The sequence below is a fragment of the Manis pentadactyla genome, chromosome 10, assembly GCF_030020395.1.
Source record: "Manis pentadactyla isolate mManPen7 chromosome 10, mManPen7.hap1, whole genome shotgun sequence".
Taxonomy (NCBI): Eukaryota; Metazoa; Chordata; class Mammalia; order Pholidota; family Manidae; genus Manis; species Manis pentadactyla.
In genome coordinates this window covers 92,936,270-92,957,063 of record NC_080028.1, presented here as the reverse complement: position 1 = coordinate 92,957,063, position 20,794 = coordinate 92,936,270, and the positions used below count along the sequence as shown (strand labels likewise).

Below are 20,794 nucleotides of genomic sequence, written 5' to 3'. Positions count from 1 at the left end.
CTCACGTTCGAGAACTGCTCTGTTAAAGTGCCAAGTGCAATGCTTGGCTCGTAGTAGTTGCATGTAAGTTATACTTAACTGTTACTACTATTATGAGAAGAAGGAAAAGGACACACACACACCACATGCATGCATGTACACACACAAATGTATGTGCTGAGCTGGGAGATGGGACTAAAACAAGTGTCCTCACCTGTAACAGGTGATGTCCGACATCCTGCCCTGCCTGATCAGCCGTTTGGAGAGCAGGTTCTGCTAAAGAATGTCTCAGGCCTCTGGTCAGGGACTTGCCTTGAGTTCATGATCCCAGAGCTCAGTTCTGGGGTCTCCCCAGTGGCTGAGACTGTTACCCAGAGCCAGAGTCTGTGCACTCAGGCCAGATCTGGGGAACCCCTCTTGGGACCCATCTCAAACCTGTACCTTTCCTCTCCCTTGTCCAGGACAGAAGCCCACGGGGCCTAGTGGTCCTCTCATTCAGAACGTCCATGCCTCTAAGCGTATTCTCTTCTCCATTGTCCATGACAAGTCAGGTAGGATGGCTCCCAGGGCGGCACCCTGACCAGAGTGGGGGTGCGGGGCTGGGGGTAGTGCTTACAGAAACGGAAAGTGTCCACTGGGTCTCTGTGAGAGAAAGGAGGAGCAGCTCTGGGCAAAGGCTTGTGATAAAATCAGAGTATAATGGTTACGTATTGCTGTATAACAAACTGCCCCCAGTCTTAGCTTAAAATAGCAAGAGTTTATACCTGACAGGGTCTGTGGGTCAGGAATTCAGGAGTGTTTTAACTGGGTGGTTCTGGTTCAGGATCTCTTGTGAGGTGTAGTCAAGATGCTGGTTGGGGCTGTGATCACCTGAAGGCTTGGCTGGGGCTGGAGGGACCACTTCCAAGCTCACTCCTGGGGCTGCAGGCAGGAGGCCTGTTCCTTACTCTGTGGTCTCTACAGGGCTGCTTGAGTGTCCTCACAATATGGCAGCTGGTTTCCAGACCTTAGTGATCCAAGAAAGAGTAAGCCACGTGTCGCTTGTGACCTAGCCTCAGAAATCACTGTCACTTCTGCCATATTCTGCCCATTAGAAGCCAGAAATTCAATCCATCCACACTCAAATGAAGAGAGAGGAATTAACCTCCAGCTCTTGTAGGAAGGAGTATCAAAAAAAATGTGCACAGATTTTAAAAGCCCCACACAGAGTAATGAGAGCTGGAAAATTTGGGATTAATTTATACCAAAAAGAGATAAAGGGAGACTTTCTAGCAATTTTGCCTTGTGGAGGACTCAGCCTCACCTTCAGTGAGAGGCTCTTTCAGTAACCCTAGTCCCCAGGGATCAGAGTGCAGCTCCCCACTGCTTCAAACAAGGTCCGTCCCTTGCAGGGAGGGGACATGGACATCAGGTGGAACAGCATCACGGGAGGCCATGGTGGACAAGGGGCCCAAGCTGAGATAGAATCTCCCTCACTGGCTACCAACTGGCTGATCTCAGGCAAGATAGCCACTCTGAGCCTCAGTTCTCCCATCTGAAAAATGGGAATAATGTTGATGTTTAGAAGTTGTTGTGAGAGATTAAATAGGATATTATACATATATATAAAGTACTTAGCACAGATAGGCACTTAGTAAATTAAAGATATTACTTTTATAATTTAATGCACCAAATGATCACTCTTGCCACTAATATCAAATTGAAGCAGCTTTGGTTTTAGGGGAGAGGCCAGCAGGACTGAGGGCTTGAGGGAAGCCGACAGGGCCAAGGCTGGTCAGACCCCAGATGCACAAGGCTTGAGGGTCCTTGAGGTCAAGACTCGGGTCTCCTCACTCAGGGAGAATATTCTCCCAGCCTGCTGCCTGTCTGGGGCAGGGGAGGCCCAGGACGATCGCTGACCCTGCATGAAATCCACCCTCCGTGGGGGTGGACGGAGGCCAGAAGGGGGAGCAGGTGGGGACAACATCAGAGCCCCTGGGTCTGTGTAGAGCTGCTTCCTGGAGGAGGCGGGGTGTCCAGCTCCAAGGTAGAAGTGGGTGGAAGGGCTGGGGCTGGCCTCTGGAGGAGAAAGAAAGCCCAATGCACTGGGCTGTCTGTGGGGTACAGCCCCAGCTGGGAGGGTCCCTGGGGTAGCAGGCAGCCTGGCCGTGGGGTCCCTGCTCTCACTAGCCCTCACTTGTACCTCCTGTGTTTTGATAGAGAAGTGGGACGCCTTCATAAAGGAAACCGAGGACATCAACACCCTTCGGGAGTGTGTGCAGATCCTGTTTAACAGCAGATATGGTGAGTGGGTGGCTCGGCCTGCCGTGTGGCCCCGGCAGCGTGTTGAGCATCTCATTACATGGCAATCACTTGTGTTCCCTAACATGACAGCGGGAGCCATATGCTGGCACCCGCGCACCATCAACGCTGATGTCACCTCCTGTCTGGGGAGGGGGCGGTTGCGTCAATATTTCCCTTCCAGATTCTTCAGGGGCGGGACTGATGGCAGAGCCCCAGACCTTGGCTCACCTGTGGGACGCTGGGGGCAGACTGCCCATCTGGGGGACCAGCCATAGGGCCTAGAAAAGCAGCTGTTGCCCTCACAGGGCTGCACACCCTGCAGTACCACTCCATTCCTGCCTCCTTGGCTTTACCAGTGCTGTGCCCTCTGCTGGGCGTGCCCTTTGCATCTTTTGGGGCAAACTTCCACTTATTCTTTAAGACTCAGCCTGGACCAGGTGGGCCTCCAAAGCCCTAATCCCTCTGCATTACACAGCGTACACTTGATGCACCGGGACTTGAGGCCCTCTCTATGTCCCCAGCACCCGGGACAGGGCTGGGCTCAGAGCACATGTCAACCCCCCTCATTCGGGGCAGCAAACACAGGTGGTACCTGCGGCAGTGTGTCCTCCACATGTTTGAGCTTCATGCCCAATGGAAAGCATAGCTCCTGACTGGCTGGAAAGCAGGGGTAGACCAGGTGACCTGTGGGACCTTCCCACTCTGGGTCCTTGGACCCCCACTGTGCCTGCCCACACCTATTCTCCCTTGTCTCCTGGGCAGTCAGCGCTCACTCTCACTTGCTGCTCAGCCTTTATGGAACTCCATCCATAAGCCCCGCTCGTGGTGGGATGTGGTGTGAACCTTGCCTGGGTGGGTGGCTGTCAGTCACTGGGGGAGATGACACAGTGAGCACGGGTGTGATGTCATTTAACACCACCTGAATGGGGCCCAGGTGTGGGGGAGGGGCTCCACCCAGAACTGCAGGACAGAGAAGAGGTTCAGGGGCCTTGTGAGCTTCCTGCACATGCAAGTGGGGGGCCGAGCACTGCACTGGGAGTACCGAGCCGCTTGCTGGGCGACCTGCCTCTTCTCTCTTCCTGGTCTCCTTTCCTGTCTCCCCCACCTCTTTCTTTCTCTTCCTCCCTCCCCTCCTGCCTTGCTAAAGGAAAACTCTCTCTACTCAAACACTTCTGACACCAGAACTGTGGGCTTTTCACCCCAAGCCATTCTGCCATCCTCCAAGAACACCAGCTGCATGTCTGTAATTCAGTTCAGTCCTGACACTAACTCCCCAGAGCCACACAGACCCCACAGTTAAGGGCTCAGCCCAAGTCTGCCCCCACCTCAACGCCAGTCCCAAGTAGAGGGTTCCCAGGGCACCCACACTTCTGTGCAACTTGGGTGCATACCTGCGGTTCCCAAAACCCTGTGTCACAGAACTCCAGAAAACGCTTTACTTACATCTGTTTATTATGAAGGATACAGATGAACAGCCAGGTGAAGAGGTGCACAGGGTGAGGGCTGCAAGTGTCTTGAGCACAGGAGATTCTGGGGCGGATGCACCAACACCAAAGCTCTCTGAGTCTCTCTCCATTTGGAGTTTTTACAGCAGTTCCTTTAAGTGGCATGATTGATTGAGTCATTGGCCATTTGCACTTGACTGTCTCCCCTCCCAGGGAATGGTGGGGCCGAAAGTTTGAACCCTCTAATCACAGGGCTGGTCCTCAGGCGACTGGCCCCATCCTGAAGCTGCTGGGTGCCCACCTAGAGTCACCTCATTCGCATAAACTCGGCCATGAAAGGGGCTTGTCATGGATAATAAAAGATGCCCTTCTCACGTGTCACTTGGAATTACAAGGGTTTTTGGAGCTGTGGGCCAGGAACCAGATTGAAGATCACAAACAGACTTCTTACTCCGTCCAGATCACACTTGCTCCCTCCCTACTTTTTCTCACAAATTTATTGGTTCACTCACTTACAGTTATGCATTTTGAGTCCCCGGCCTCGTGCAGTCGGGCCAACTCTGGTCTCAAGGTGCTTCAGCAGGTGCCCGAAGATGTGTCTACAGCCACAGGAGTAGACAGTTGTATATACACTTCAGTGTAAAGTAGCGTAGTGGGGCGGGGGCCCTCAGAAAGAGAGGACAGCTCAGAGGAAGATGAGGTCTCCATGGGGAGTTGGGGTGGCTTCATAGAGGAGGTACCCTTTTTTTTTTTGACCCACGCTGGGGCTGGGGAGCCTGGGCCTTCTGGGTTGGGGTGGGTCTGAGCAAGCTTGTGGCCTTGTTGAGAAGTTGGTTGGCTTTGGTGACTTGAGTGTGGCCGCCCTGGCCCACCCACCCCTGTCCTCTGCCTGATGCTTCAGAGGGCTGTGTGCACCTGAGTTCCCCCCTCCTCTGCCCCAGGCAGGTGTGAGCTGGGTGGGTAATAGCGAGAGGGCAGCTGAGGAGGGCTGGCGCAGCAGCCACCAGTCTTCCTGCCTGTTGTGCACCCTGGATGTTTCCGGAGCGCTGAGCCTTTTCCAGATATACCGGCACTTGGGTCCCACCACGGCCAAATCCAAGGAGTGTCAAGCTCGGAGTGGTGGAGGCCTTGCGCCTCCTCAGGCCAGAGCTCCCTCCAGTTGCACTGGGAGAGAAGTTCCCAGGAGTACTGGGGATCCTATGGGTGGGGACATTGCTGGGCAGCCTGCAGACCCTGGATGAGCAAATCAAGCTCCTGGTTCTGCTTTTTGAAAGCTACCAGCTCTGAGTGAAGTGGGCCAGTGACAGGGCTGGGAATGCATAGTTAAAAAAAAAAAAAAAAAAAACAGAAAAGAGATGGAGGAACCCCCAGCCTCCAGGAAGCCTCAGGGACATTGTCAACTGGGAAGAGGTTGAGATTAGACGAGTAACTGGGAATTGTGTGTGGCACCTCCCTCCTCCCCAGCGGGCAGCGGCTGGAGGCCGGGTGGGGTTATGCGTCTGTCCACTAGGTCTCCTTGCCGCTGAAGAGACAGGCCCAGCAAATCAGATGAAGCCAAGCGGAGGTAAACTCATGTAGACTCAAAGAACCTGTCACTCAAGTGCTGGGGCTGGGGGGCGGCATTTGATGCCGGGGGTGGGGGATGGGGGGAAGAAATGGTTTGACAGCTGTTGAGATTTCGGGGGTTTAATTTGACAACGAGCTAGAAGTGTGACTTCACAGTGGGATCTGGCTGCCAAGACCGCCAACGCAGACCTGGGCCGCATCAACAGAAAAACACTGTTGAAGGCGTTCCAGGGAGGGCTCCAGGCGGCGCTGCCCTGCCTCTGCCAGGGGTGGCTGGAGGGCGTGCGGCTTTGGGCGGCCACTTGTCGGGACACAGACAAAGCACAGCGTGGCCAGGATGGGGAGGGGCCTGAGGGGCAGCAGGAGATGTGGGACCCTTGGCAGAGGCTGGAGTGACAAGATAAGAGTGAGGTAGACCCCCCCAGCCCAGCTCGTCTCCTGAGACCTCCAGGCCTTGGGGAGAACAGGGACCCATATAAGTTCCACCAAGCTCGTAGTAGGTGCTCAAGAAGTCTTTGGTGAGTGCATGAATGAGAACGTGGAGCTGGGTATGTGAATGACAGAGATGGCAGAAGACCAAACCTCAGGGTCTGGAAGAAATGAACAAGAAACCATTTCATGAGCCTGGATTTTGTCTGCACTGCTGCTGGCAAAGCTTCCAGCTCCCAGCTGGTGCTGCATTTCTATCACTGATGAGAAAGGGGAGTGCCGAGCCCCTTCCTGGAGGCAGGGCCACAGTGTACGGCTGGGGCGTCTTGCCAAGAGCCAGCCTTGGGCCCGGGAGCTTCATCCATTCATTCGCTTGCCAGATACGCAGGGAGAAGCCTGTCTGTGTCCCACTCTGTCTCGATCCCAGACACAGCAGTGACACCCCTGCTCCCAGGGAGCTGGGCTTCCAGACAGTGAACAAGCACACAGATAAATAACACGCATAGGTCAGGGCATGCTAAATGTGGGGTGAAAAGCAAAGCACGGAGGGATGGAGGGGGCTGCTCGAGGCTGATGAGGTAACATCTGAGGGGTCACTTGAATGGAGAGGGGGAGGGAGGGAAGTGTATAGTCGTCTGGGAGAATAGTGAATAGATAGAAAAGCAAGGCAAAGGCCCTGGGGCAGGTGTGTGCCCAGCGTGTTAGGCAAGTAACAGGTGGGAGAGACTGAAGGGAGCAAGCAGAGGGGTCGAAAAGAGGAAGACAGAGGTGATGGGGTCCTGGTCACATAGGGGCTGTGACTTTGGCCTTCACTGAGTGAGATGGGAGCCTGTAAGCATTCCTAAAGTGAGAAGTGGCATGATGTGATACTCAGCAGGATCCCTCTGGCTGCTGCCCAGCCAGAGTGGCACCGGGCGGGTGGGAGATGGCGCTAACCGTGGACCCAGGGCCCTGTGTGTCTGGCGGCCTCTGTCTCGCGCTCAGCCTTGCCATTGCCCTTCCAGCGGAAGCCCTGGGCCTGGACCACATGGTCCCCGTCCCCTACAGGAAGATCGCCTGTGACCCGGAGGCTGTGGAAATCGTGGGCATCCCAGATAAGATCCCCTTCAAGCGCCCCTGCACCTACGGGGTCCCCAAGCTGAAGCGGATCCTGGAGGAGAGACACAGCATCCACTTTGTTATTAAGAGGTGCGAGGCTGGGGGCGTGGCCTGGCCTTCCCCCAAGGCTGGGCCTGGGCTTGGGTGTGGGAGGGAAGGGCTGGGCAGGGGTCACCCACCAGGTGTAAGGCAGGGCCCGGAAGAGGCAGTGATGGGCAGGGGTGGGATGAAGGGGTTCTGTGATTTAACAGGATCGGGCAGCAGGGTCTGGGGGAAGAATTCAGGCTCCCTAACCAAGAGCATGAGGCCTCTCCCTCCTGGCCTTTTCTGAAAGTAAATGGAAAGTGCAGGCACTTGGTAAGTTCTTAGAAGGGTTTTCCTCCCCCTAACCTAGGCCCGAGTCCTTTGAACTTAACATGCCACCAGAGGGGATCCCACCTGAGCTCAGGTGGGGCTGGACCAGCCTCTCCCCTTCGCACCCCTCACTGGGCAGCCCTGTGTGCTGGCAGTTTGCCCCACTTGCCTGTCCTCTTAGGCACCAGGTCCCTTGTCCAGGTGTGGGTGGGTGGGAGGGAGAAGACAGCACAGTGGATTCCAGACCCTCAGCACCCCCACCACTGGGGGAAGAAAGGGAATGCTGGTGCTGCATCTTCCAGGCTCCCTACTCAGGCAGGGAGTTTGCCCTCAAGCTGGTGAGCAGGCAAGCATCATCGTTTTTCTGCAGGCAATGCCCAGACTTCCTGGGATGCTTCCTCCTAAATGGTTAGAGACAGAGGGGTGGTGGCCAGAGGCCTGTGCCCTGCACCTGTCCTGGGAGCCCTCTGCAGCACCCCCACCCTGCTCCCAGTGAATGCAGCACTCACCTTCCTAATGCTTGTTTGATGCCATGAGGCAAAGCAGGGCCTGAGTCTGACTCATTGCTGAATCCCCAGTGCCTGGAACAGTCCCTGGTATGTGGTAGATACCCAGTGCATGTCTGTGGGGTGCTGACATGAGTGCAGGAGCAAAGGAGCAATGGCTTGTCCAAATTTGGACTCCAGCCTTCTCATTTCTTAGAGCTTAGGAAACACACAGGGTGAGGGAAAGATGATGGCAGGGGGGCTCTTTAGGTGGGTCAGGGGGTGTCTGAGAGAAGGCCCTGTTTATTTAGCGAGGGCTGGGAGGTTGAGAAGGGCAGCCTGCACCCATTTGGGCAGTGTCTGGGCGGAAGGGTTGGCCTCTGCAGGTAGCCCAGACATCCAGGGGTGCAAGTAGGCCAGGGTATGAGCAGAGACTGGAGAGACTCTAAGCATGCAGAGCTGTCTAGAAGGGTGGGAAAGACCCCTGCAGGGTTGCAAGAGGCCAGAGCCAGGGTCTGCTGGCCCTTTTCTGCTGGGGGAGTGAGAGGACTCAGCGGGGACCAGAACAGACGTTGGGAGTCGTGGCAAGGAGGCTGCAGCAGAGGGCCAGGATGCATGATGGGCAGAGGGAGAAGTGACTGGATTCGGGATGGATTCGGGGCTGGGCTGGGGTTTGCAGGTGGGTGTGAGGAGAGGGGCAGAGAGGATCACCCCCATGTTTCTCAGTATCGGGGAAGCAGGTGGCAGTAGGGTGGTGAGTCCATCTTGGCTGTTAACTTGGGAATGCTCAGGAGAGGGAATTCTCAGAGGCCACACTGAGATGCCAGTAGCTCGAGAAAGAGGGCTCAGTTAAAGATAAAAATCTGGGAGTTGTCAACATGGGCCAGGAAGGGATCACCAGGGAATAGAGAGATGGAGGCGAGAGGGGGTCCCTGCACTAAAGGCCAGGGCGAGGAGAAGATGGAGTGGCCACCAGCAAAAAAGGCTAAGAGAAGTGGCCAGGGAGGTTGGCACCCAGGGAGACTGTTCTGAAAGTCAGCTTTGACCATATAGGTCTCCTGCCCAGCCGGGCACCGCAGGCCCTCCGTCCTCCAGGCACAGAGAACCCTGCTCTGGCAGCAGCCACCTTGTGTCCTTCCATCTGCTCTGCCTCCCACCCTCTTCCCCAGGCTCACCTGCCTCAGGCCTTTTTGGAAGCCCTGGACCAGCTCCCCACCCACCTTCCCACCTGTCTTGCTTTCCTCTATCTCAGTCCCCCCATCCTCACTGGGAGAGAATTTCACCCTGCGGCCGCAGGAGGGTTCCCCCCTACGCTAGCTCCTCATGGCTCTGTCACGGTCCTCACCTGCTCTCCTGCGGCCATGGGACCACATCTGAGCTGTCTCTTGCACCCTAACCTCTACTGGGGTTCCCACTTGATAAGTCATTCTGGAGCTGAACTGAAATCAATTGCCCATCTATCAGGCAGTGCCTACGGTTCTCTAGCTTAAATCTCTCTTGCTGTTGCCTAAGTCCTTTTCCTTCAGTTGATTCTTGGTAGGGCGCTGGGGGGTGAGGGAGAGAGCAGCGAGGACATCCCAGTGTCCCCTTAACATGCCTGACCATGGTATTGTGGTCCTTGCTGAGGCCAGCCTTGATCTGCGTCCTTCCAAACTGTAGCTTACTTAATTCTTCACTAGTATTTGTCAAGTACCTCCTACAGGCCCAGCCTTTTACTGGGCTCTGCTGAGGACTTCATGAAACAGCAGGCACAGTCCCTACCTGCCTCCAGAAGCCACTGCCAGTCATGGGGATAGTCCCTCCTGTGAGGAGTCCAGGGTGCATCAAAACAATGTATTTCCAAGTGTAGAAACAATGGTATCTGACAGCAAGCCTGTGAGGCTTCCTGGAGGAGGTGGCTTTGACATCAGACAGACTGAGCTAGAAGTCTCTTACAGCATGATAACTGAATAGTGCTTCTCTTCTGAGCCTTTTTCTTCATTTGTAGAAATAGAGACAATGATACGCCCATCCCAGGTTTTTTCAACATAAAATGAGGAGGTCGATGTAACTCCACATTTGACATGTAGTCAATGCTCCGTGAACACAAGTCCTCTTCCTTAACCTCATCTCCCTCACACACAGAAAGCAGTTAAAGTGCATTGGCACTGATGGCCTGGTTTTGGATCCTGGCCCTACCACTTCCCAGCTGTGTGTCCTAAAGCAAGTTACTTAACTGCTCTGTACGTCACTTCCCTCATCTGTAAAATGGAGCTAGTGATTGTTCATGCCTGTTAGTGCTGATTGGACACTGAAAAACTGGATGTGAGTAGAGTGCTCACGGCAGTGGCTGCTTCGTTGCAGGCCCTCCATCTGCTCCCCACTGTTGCACATCCCAGCCTTGTGAGGGAAGTACTGAGATGGTCCTAGCAGAAGTGAGTCTCGAGAAAAGAGGCTGAAGCAGCTAGGAGGCAGCCTCTGCCCTAGCCCTGGTGCCTGCGAGATCGGGGGAGGTCAGGAGGAGCAGCTCAACAAGGCCTGTGGGTCTTGTTATCGGGGGTAGGGGGCTCCTGGGCCCCCACTCAAATCCCTTTCCCACCAGGACACAGCCCTGAGGCAGAGGGTTTGAGTTCACACCTGAGGGTCAGCTTTGTAGGTTCCACCGAAGCAGAACCTCAGAGGGAAGAGCGTCTGGAGGGACTCTGAGGACTCTGGAGTGTGCTGGAAGGTTGGCAGCGGCCCTTGGTAAAGGCCCAGCCAGCCTGGCAGCCCGTGAGGGCGTCTGTCACAGCCTTTGAGCCACATCAGACTCTCTCCCTGTCATCTGCCCCCAACTCTGCGAAGAGATCTGTGCCAGGCCCCTCCCGCTGTGCTCCCTGATAAGTAAATAACACCATAAATAATAAAACCGCAGCCACGGTGGCAGCCTTCCCATCACTGGGCAGCACTGAGGAAACAGGCCCCAGAAAGGAGGCCAGTTTCCCCAAAATGACTCCCTGTGGCTGCTCCTGGGCCTCCAGGACCAGCGGGGGAACCGGGGCCTCTCAAAGGGGAATGAGAGTGATGCCCGGGGTCTTGCCCCCTGGTGACCCAGACTGCCTTCCGTAGCTGCCTTCTTTGCCTAATTGAATTTCCCGCTGACCGCCTTGGGCACGATTAGAATCCCTGGTACTGGGACTTGGACATCCCTTCGTTTGTCCTGTGTCACCTCTGCAGCCTGAGTTGAGTGATAAAGGTCCTGGTCCTTGTTCAGCCGCTCCATGGCATGTAGGCTGTGATGCAGGCCCCGCAGACCAGCTGCCTGAGGCTTCCCACCCCACAGAGTGCCACCCTGCTGGGGACTGGGGGTAGAACAGAAAGACACCAGCCCTGGAGGCAGGTGGGTGGGGGGATGGGTGATCCCAGCTGCCTCACCAACCTTTACCTCATCCTCATTTACCTGGCCCTGAGTTCTAGATGTCTTATCGGGATGACTCAGGGGTCCCTGAATGGCCCCTGGGGCCCCAGCCATCCCCTCCAGTCCGGCTCTGTGTGATGATTGGCCTCTGAGTGATCTGATGGTGCCACACGCCTCTGGGGCTCCCCATTGCCCACGGGGTAGAGACCACGTGCCTGAGCACAGCCCTGAGGATGCTCCCCTCCTACAGGACACCTCCAGCCAGCCAGGTGGAGCCCCCGGCCCTCCCGTGTGCCTCTACCTGGAGACCCTCTCAGCCATCCCACCTGAGTTTGCCAAGCCCTCCTCTCTGAAATCTTTCCCAACCCTCTCCCTCCTTGGCTTCTGGGAGACACATGAGGGGTCCTGTGTGTCACCCTGAGTGCCTATGATCTGGTGACAGGCCTGTTTTTGCAGTTAACAACACTTCTTGGGAACAGAGCCTATCCCCACGCCTGTCACTGGGACACAGGCAGCATTGGGCTAAAGCCTACAGGGTCCTGGTAGAAAAAAAGGGAGTGAGTCATCCTTTAGCTGAGGCCAAGGAGGGCTTGGGGCTGGAAGAGGCCCCGGGGGTATCGTGCTGAATAGTTGGATCCTCCAGAACCACCAGGGGCTGAGCCATGCCTTCTGTGATGTCGAAATGTGGTCTGGGGGATCTGCTGTTCTGGCCTGTACCCTCTCCTGCCCCAGCACGTGGCCAGCCTGTCGGAGCCCAAGTCTGCAGCTATAGCTGTGCGTGTAGGATTCAAGTAACCTTCACTGAGGGGACCTGGAGGCCAGTTCCCTGAGCCCGGAGGAGCCCTCGGGCCTGCATTACTCTCATGCCTGTCTCTCCTCTCTCCCCAGGATGTTTGATGAGCGAATTTTCACAGGTATGTGGGTACTGTCTAGTCCATCCTGAAGCCACCAAGCTGATGCCCCCAGGAGCCTATCACACCCTGGGGTGGGTAGGGAGCCTGGGAGTGATTTCTACATCCTGGGGCAGACACAGGCCTCTCAAGACTTGGGATGCCCCAGACAGGGAATAATAAGCTAACATTTGCTAGATGCTAACATGTGCCAGGTACTCTTCCAAGCTGTTAGTACATTTAATTTTAATTTAGTTTAGTTTTCAAAAGTTCTGTGCCTATGAAATGGCTTCTGTTCTTTTCCCTAAAGCCTATCTAGTGGGCAGTGGGGCCTGGCTGCAACCCAGGTGTGTGGCCCGAGGGCCAAGCCCACAACCAGGGGGTGGCATGCCCCTCAGGAGGACAAGGTGGGCTCTGCCAGGTGCAGCAAAGGGAGCGACATACGTGGGTCCCCATCCCAGCCCTCCCTCCTGCCAGCTCTGTGACCTTGGGCAGGCCTCCGCTTCCACATCTATGAAATGGGGATGATAGGAACACCTTCCTCTGGGGTCCTGGGATAATTAAATAAGAGGATGGTCCATGATACATCCTTGGGGGAAACTCAGGACTCCCTCAGCCCCAGGAGCCTATGTTGGGTCAGTACAGCTGTTTCTGACTGCCATCTCTCCTTCCTCTTGCCCAGCGCTCCCAGATCCCTGGCCGGTGCTACCACAGGGGCCCTTTTTGCTTTTCCCAGGGGAGGCATCTCTCCCTAGGATCCATTCTTGGCTTGGCTGGACATGGAGCCCACAGGAAGGCGGGGCAGAGGCCAGACCGCACCATGGGGCGCCCCCAAGGGCATCACACAGAGCCCCTGCCCAGGTGCCCCGCAGGCAGGAGAAGCCTGGAGAGCCTTCGCCCTGACCTCCCTTCCCTTCCTGACTCTCCACCCAGGGAATAAGTTTACCAAAGACCCCACGAAGCTGGAGCCAGCTAGCCCACCAGAGGACACCTCTGCAGAGATCTCCCGCGCTGCCATCCTCGACCTGGCCGGGACTGCTCGGTAATGCTCTCCCCACCCAGCTCTCGGCCCACAGCCACCCCCACTCGGCTGAGAGAGTGTCACATTCGGGGAGGGTCAAGGCCTGAGGTTGGCACAGCATCTCCTGACACCCTGGTGCCCCGTGCGGGCTCTGGGTCCTGCACAGGCACCCCCGCACACACCCGTGTGCCCTCACTCTGCTGTGGCCAGGGAGAATCTAAAGGAACAGAAAAGGAGAGCACAGTGTCCATGATTTTCTTCCCCTGAGACCTCTTGTCCCCCATGTGTTGCCGGGATCTAGCTGGTCAGAAGCCTCTCCTACCTCCCAGACTGTCAGGCGTCTGCCCCATGTGCCCACAAGGCCCTGTACTGAGCTCATGGCCTGGACCCTGTCTACGAGTGTTGCCACCCCCATCAGGCTCTGGGGCCAGCAATGGGCCATTTATCCCAGGAATCAATCCCACGTCCAGCCCAGGCCTCTAACCACAGTGCTCTGTGAATTAACCGGATCATCTGTCCCGGGGGCCCAGCCGAGCTTTGCTCCTCAAGACCCTTCCCAGACTTCCGTGCCCTCTCCAGGCTGGTGGCTCCACAGCTCTCAACTCCCCCCCAACCCCCAACAAGCACCAATTGAGCTCCCGGCTGGTGGGGAAGGTGGACGTCCAGACAGTTCACCCCAGGAAAGCGATCAGGATCTTGGCTGGGGCAGCTGGGAGACTGCTATCCGGGAGGTGGGGCACTGGGACTCTTGCTGGGGATGGGAGTGAATGTGGTCAGGGGTGCATTTTGAATTGGCAGCCACTGTGAGCCCCTGACTGCTTGGAGCGGTAGAAAGCTGGGTCTGATGCCATGCCATGTCATTTCTTGGCTTCCTTCTGACAGGTCAGACAAGAGTGGTGCCTCTGAGGACTGTGGGCCAGGTGAGGCAGAGCAGGACCGTACTGTGTGTCACGGGCCGGGAGGGCGTCCCCCAGCCCCACCTAGTAGCCTTGGGGAGGCCAGCTCAGACCACGAGTCTGAAGCACTAATTAGTTTCCCCTGCCCTGACTCCCCAGGCCTCAGAGCATGCTGGGAGCTCCCTGGGGGCTGGGAGGGGCAGGTGGCATGTGGGTGACATCGGTGGGGAATTGGGAGACCTGGATTCTGGCACCACCACTGCTTTCTAGTGTGTCCTTGGCTAGTGGCTCCCCCTCTACAGGCCTCAGTTACCCAGTTTATATATTGGAGATGCCAAAACTGGCCTGAGGGCCATCTTGACCCTCCGTTTCTGGTCTGGGCAGGAGCATGGGGGCTGACATGACTTTTCCTGGGTGCTTCTAACAAGTCACAAATGAGAATATTCTGGAGTGGTTCATCCTGCCCAGCCAGGCTAGTGCCTACATCTGACTGGGTCCCTCATTTCCTCCTTGCAGGAACCTCCAGGGAGCTGGGTGGGCTGAGGCCCATCAAAATTGAGCCAGAGGATCTGGATATCATTCAGGTCACTGTCCCAGGTAAGGGACCAGCGTCTGAAGGGCTCACTGTGCTGTCCCAACCTGAACCTGCAGGAATCAAGTAGCTCCCAAAGAAAGGCTCCTGCACCTACCAGAGCTACCACATCCCCTTCCAGGCCATCCCTTCTGTCTCCCAAGGCCGTGCACCTGCCGGGAAGGGGTCTCCATGCCGTTGTTTCTCTTGATCCTGAGAGTGTGGGGTCTTGCCTGTGCCTTCTTCTGCCACATCTGCCCTCTGTACTGGGGAGTCAGGTCCCTCAGCTCCGATTCCTGACAGTCTGCCAGCCTGGCTTTCCTGGGATTTGTGAGGCAGTAGGGAGAAGAAGAAAAGGCATTGGAGGGAGAGAATCGGAGGGACTCCAGACTGAGCCTAAGTTTGTATGTGTCCCCTGGGGGCTCAGCAGAGGGTGACCACTGGTTGCCCACAGGCCCCTCGGGCCCTTGCCTGGCCTCTGGCACAGCTGATCATTGAACTGATCAGTATGGCTGCCCTCCCGTAGTTCCAGGGCATGGCTTCCCTGCAGGCCCTCTGTGGGCATGCTGGGCTGGGGGCCCCTTAGGCACCTTGATGGGTGGGACAAGCAGAAGGTGCTCTTGTCATCTGGCGTTTTGTCTCCAGACCCTTCGCCAACCTCTGAGGAAATGACAGACTCGATACCCGGGCATCTGCCCTCGGAAGATTCTGGTTATGGGATGGAAATGATGACTGGTAAGAAATGGCCTGGGAACCCACCTCCCTGGGGTGTAATGGAGAGAGGGGTGGTCCAGGAATCTCCCAGGTTTTCTTGGTATTGCCTGCCCCTTTTAGAGGAAATCCAATGATTGCCTGACTCCTCTGCCCAGCCTCAGTTCCTTTCTGAAAACTTGAAGTAGGCATTGATTTATATTGTCTGGTTACTACATCTTTCTCAGGAACTCCCATTTGGATAATTTGTTCATTTATTCAACAATAATTTATTGAGCACCTACTATGTGCCAGATCCTGGTGAACCATTCCAGAACATTCTCGTGTCTGTGACTTGTTAGAAGTGCCCAGGAAAAGTCATGGCAGCCCCCATGCTCCTGCTGAGACCAGGAATAGAGGGTCAGAGGACAGAAGAGTGAACCAAACATAAAAGTCCCTGCCCTTGTGGGGCTGACAGCCCAGTTCAGGGAGACAATCAGTAAGTGAAATAGAAAGTCAGGTGGTGGTAAGTGCTGTGGGGGACAAAGCCAGGAGGGGAAGTGCCAGGGCAGGAGGGCGCAATTACTGCAAGACTCGGGTGGTCAGACAGGACCTCACTGAGAAGGTGGCATTAGAGCACAGACCTGAAGGAGGTGTGGGTGGGAGCCATGTGGATGTCAGGAGAGAGCTTCCCAGGCAGAGGGAACAGCAAGTGCAAAGGCCCTGGGTTGGCCTATGCCCAGCGTGTCCAAGAAAAAATAAGGCCAGGTGGCTGGAGTAGAGTGAGGTCAGGGAGGTGACAGAATATGTACGAAATGAACAGTGCAGAGATCTCTAAAATGTCATGTTTAGTGTAAAAAGCAAGTGCAGAAGGATATGTACAATACAGCATGATCTAAATTTGGAGGCATAACAACAGTATTGTTCCATGTTTTATTAAAAAATACATAAGAAGGTTTCCTGTAGGCCCAGACAGGTTGGTACCATGTTAACTGATGACAGAATAAAGGCAGAAGGGCTCTCTCCTCATTTGCTTTCTTCTTCTCTGTCAGAGAAACTGGTCTGGAACCAGGAGCCCAGGTCAGTAAGGACATGCGAGGGGTCCCCTGAGTGGCTGAGGTCTCCAGCTTTTGATGAGTGGAATCTCAGGCAGATAATTAGCTAATACCCACCATCCACAGTGCTTGAGGAGTCAGCTGGACAGAAGATGAGCTGACAATAGAAACACCCTTCAAGGTGAGGGTTTGTCCAAGTTGTAAAAAGGCAGACCTTGAGTCAGTCCCAGGCGCTGTTCTGGAACAGTTCTGCATAGACAACTGTGACCCATTCAACAGCACCCTGTGTGGGGTCATTCATTAGGAGTGAGTCAGCTTGTAGGACAACAGGATCACAGGCTGACCTTAAGCAGCTGGGGAGGCCAGGCTGCAGAGGGCTGCAGCCCCCACCTGGGGAAGGTGTCCTGGAGGGCTCAGTCCTTCTGTCGTATTTATTGGTTAGTTAGATAAAGGTACTGCAGGCAGCAAGAATGTGCAATTTGCAGATGCCTCGGGAGAATGAGCAGTCCACCCAAGAGTGGTGTTCTCCATGGTCTACACAGACCAGGACGCTGGGCTGAAATCCTCAAGAAAAATTTGCTGCCCAAGGAAGGACATGTGTCGTGGGTGGTGTTCTCTGGGAACAGACTCTGAGATGGAGTTCTGTGTGTGGCGTGTTTATTAGGGGCTGCCCTTGGGGACCCACACCTGTGTAAGGGAGGGGCCAGAAGCACAAGGGGACAGGGGGAGCCATGCAGCCACGAGGCAGCCCCAGCGACAGCCCCCACCCACCCCACATTGAGGTTGGAGCCAGAATGACCCCTTAGAAGTGTTCTGAGTTGAACCAGGATACCCTGACCTTTATACCCCTACTTCAAAGTCATGGGACTTGGGCCACCCACAAGGGCAGTCCTAGAAGGGGTGACCGCTGCAGGCTGCCAGCTGACCACACCCCCTGCTGCTGGGACAAGCTCTTTCTGGACAGGGATGTGAGTGGTACAGTGTCCCAGTGCCTGCCACAACACGAATGACCATTTTGCAAAAAGTGAGAGTGACAGTGATTAAACAAACACAGGCAGCCACAGAGAAAGGAGGGAGTGAGCAAAAGGGCATCTCTTTTGTACTTTTTAACTGGAGAGAACTTTGGTCAAGCATAGTAGGAAATGGGTACTTGTACAGCTGGTAAGAATGCAAATTGACAAGTTGCTTTTTAAAAAACTGGTCAGCTCATAGAGCCATAAAAATGAGTCCCTCCCCAGAGTTCCAGGAATCCAGTCCTAGGAAATTATCTGAAATAATGGACAGTGTTCTGCACAGAGATGTTCTTGGCAGTGTTAACGATGGCAGGGAAAAATTAGACCAGTCCAACTGCCAGGGAACTATTAACAGTACCCTCCCGATGGACTGTTATGCGGCCACTGAAAACAGGCAACAAGGAAGAATGCATGGAACACAGAGTGGATTGTCCGCTGTTTACAATTGTGTTGAAAACATAGTCACTTTTTTTTTTAAAGAAATATTGAAACTGTAGCTACATGAGATACCTTCATTTCTGATGTGGTGTGCTTTTAATACCTTGGTAATGAAGAAAGAATACAATTTGTCCAGGCTGGGCATGACTGGACCTGACAACACCATGGGGAGTTTTGTTGACCAGAGGCTCAGAATGAGTGGGCAGAATGGCCAGGCTGCTAAGAGGTCACACAGCTCCCAGCTTCGTTCACAGGAGTTCTTCTCTAACAACTTAGAGGTCTCAATCTGGACACCTGGGGGCTGGGGCACCGCAGACCAGTATGGTCCCATTCCTGTTAGAAAGGCTTCTCCCTCCTGGTTTGACAGAGTGGGACACTGAGGCTCTGCAAGGCCAGCCCACCTCCCCAGGATCACCCAGCCTCGGGCCAGAATCCAGCAGTGCAGACTCCCTGTCCATGGCTCCTTTCAAGGCACCCCCCTCCAAAACTGAGGAGTTTCTGAGGTTTTCAGGACCATGAATTAGAAGGCTGTGTGTGTGTCGTGTGTGTGCTTTTTATGCTTACACATGCGCATTGTAACGTAAGTGATGCGGAACTATGTAACACATACAGAAGCTCCTGTTGCCCCCTGCTCAGGCAGCTAGTTTAGTGTCCATCCTTAGATGTTTTCTCTGCACACATGTCACCGTTAACATGCTGTTGTTATTCTGTACGAATTGTCCCTCCTTTCCTCACCTGGTGTCCTAGACATCTCTCTACAGGGGCATGGCATAGTATCCATGGTGTGTCGTTGATCATTTATTGAGGTGGTTTCCAGTTGCTTGGTGTTGGAAATGGGGGAGCAGTGAGCAAGTGGGTGGGTTGTCCAGGGTAGATAGCCCAGCCCTCCGAGCCTGGAGGAGAAGCAGGCAGGTTACACACGTTTAAAATTTGGGTCCCCAGTGCACATGGCTCCTTCGAAAGGCCCCCCCAGGTTAGACCCAGCCCAGCTGTTTGGGGTCCCAACAGCAAGGCTCTCAGGAGCCCCTACTAACTGACATCACCTGCCCTGGGCGCCCATGGATGGCTGAGTCTGGTCGCCCGCCTGGCTTGCTGGATTGCTTCTACCACCAAGTGGGGTGGCTCTGCACACGGTCAGTTCATAGCAGGAACATACTCCCTGGCCAGGTCTCCCCTCTCCTGTCCCTCACTGGCCACCCTGTGAGCTTCATTTGGTGCTCCAGGTGTGACATCTGGACAGCTTCCTTCACCCTGGGACAGATGAAGCTACCTGACTCTCTGTCACATGTCCCTGCTTGGAGAAACCCTTCCTGGTGGCCCCGATTGTCCCTGTCCCCCAACCAGACTCATCTTTTCCTGTCTGCCCCACTCTCCATCTAGAAATGGCAAAAGTGCATTTTATTAGTGGGGTCCCCCAGAAGCTGACCCTGGGACAAATGCTTTCTTCCATTTGGGAGGAGCTCCCAGGCACACCATTGTGGGGTGGGAAGCAGACCAGGACAGTTCAGGAGCGTTCCCAGGCCACTCACTGCTTCAGGCCGCAGAGCTGAGGGACCGCAGCCGAGCGAGCAGGGAGCTGGGGTCGTGCTCTGCCAAGCTCCTCTCCTGTTGTTGGCTGAGGGCCGGTTCCAGGCCTTCACTGCTGAGCTCACAGCTTGCAGTTCTCCTGCAGCCAAGTAAAGCCTTCACGCAGAGTCAGACAGGTCCAGCATCTCCTAGCTGCCCATTTCCCTGAGGAAAGTTCAGGCCTGAAGCTCAGGGCTAGCCCTCTACCTTTTCAAGTCAGTGACTGAGCATAGGTGAAACCCTCCAGAGCCTTCTAGCACCTTCCAAGCTGAGCCCCAAGGTTTGGGCCTGTCTAGTGATTCCAGATGCGGGCTGGCATTCTCTCCATGGTGAGCGAAACTTGACCATTGACAGCTCTCCCAGTATCAGCCCCTTTCCTTCCAGCTCATGATCCCACATGGGACAGGGAGACAGTACCCTGTATCCCTCGTCCCCAAGCGCTATCTCCAAGAATTGGTGGGAGAGCAGATGGGTGCTGGCTGGGAGTGTGGCAGACCTGGGGTGCCCCTGTTTCACTGCTCACCAGCTCAGCTGTGTGTGGTGGGCTAAAATGTCATTTAAGGGTTAGTTCCACATGTGAAAGCCCCAGACCATCAGCATTAGTGACCTTCCTTAACCACAGCTCCCAAACAGTTATTTCAAGTGTTGAAAATCCCTTCGTGCCTTCCACCAGCCCTGGTAACAAAGGGCGGTGGGCTGAGGGAGGCCTTACAGCCTGCCACTGTGGGGCCTGTCCACCCCTACTTAACAGACTCCCGCTGTCTACAGTAGTACTTCATCCTCCCGCCAAAGCTGTCATGTCTGAGTTTGCCACCACCCCCACGCTGCCCCTGCCTGCATCTCTCTCTCCCCCACTGCTACTACTTTTCCTAGATACTGGATGCAGCCTAGCTTTTCCCTCCTGGAGGAAGCATCGCCTCCTCGCCCCGCAAAGGCCAGCAGAAGACCCCTACCGTATCCCCATACAGCCTCAGAGCTCCCCTTCCCTGCCCACTGCACCACGTCCTCGCTGCCTGTGAACAAGCCTCTGGGTCCATTGCTGGAAGCCTAGGCCAGGGCCAGTGGCCCCTCATCAGAGGTCCCCGGGGACCACCTGTCTCAGCGTCACTCCATGCCTCCACATGCCTTCTCTGTCCCCTTATCTGACTATTTCTTCATGGTGTCACCACCATCTAGCATTGTGTCACACATGATGTCACACCAGGAGGACAGGGCTTTGTTCCTGCCTATCCTTGGAGCCTAGGACAGAACCTAGCACACAGTAGACAGAGGATGGACAGACAGGCATCTTGTCTCAGGAAGGTATGGACCCAGAGCGAGGGGACGCTTGGTCTCTAAACCTGCCCTCTTAGTGTGAAGGCCAGGGTGAGGTGCCTGTACAGAATCAAGGTCCCTAATCCCATCGGGTCACTGTGCCATGCGCCAGAGTCTGGGCCTGCCAGCCTGCCATCTCCCACTTGTCTGGCCTGACTTTTGCAGCATAGGGTCCAGGAGATGATGGACATGGCTTCCTGGCATCCTCTGTTCTCTTTCAGATAAAGGCCCCAGCGAGGACCCGCGGCCGGAGGAGAGGCCCGTGGAGGGTGAGGCGCTGTCTACCTCCCACATGTCACCCCGCCACCCCACCCCTCCCCACTTC

General features: G+C 55.3%; 1 protein-coding gene across 6 annotated transcripts in view; it reads left to right on the top strand.

Moving 5' to 3' along the window:
* The window catches only part of GTF2IRD1 (GTF2I repeat domain containing 1), a 110,230-nt gene that overhangs the window by 50,608 nt on the left and 38,828 nt on the right, over positions 1-20,794 (top strand). For all 6 annotated transcript variants that reach the window (XM_036887328.2, XM_057487227.1, XM_036887326.2 and 3 more), the window contains 9 exons: positions 441-530; positions 2,179-2,262; positions 6,707-6,890; positions 11,904-11,929; positions 12,839-12,947; positions 13,809-13,846; positions 14,339-14,419; positions 15,039-15,128; positions 20,691-20,738. In XM_036887328.2, the coding sequence (XP_036743223.2) occupies positions 441-530; positions 2,179-2,262; positions 6,707-6,890; positions 11,904-11,929; positions 12,839-12,947; positions 13,809-13,846; positions 14,339-14,419; positions 15,039-15,128; positions 20,691-20,738 (750 nt within the window). The remainder of the gene's footprint in view (positions 1-440; positions 531-2,178; positions 2,263-6,706; positions 6,891-11,903; positions 11,930-12,838; positions 12,948-13,808; positions 13,847-14,338; positions 14,420-15,038; positions 15,129-20,690; positions 20,739-20,794) is intronic.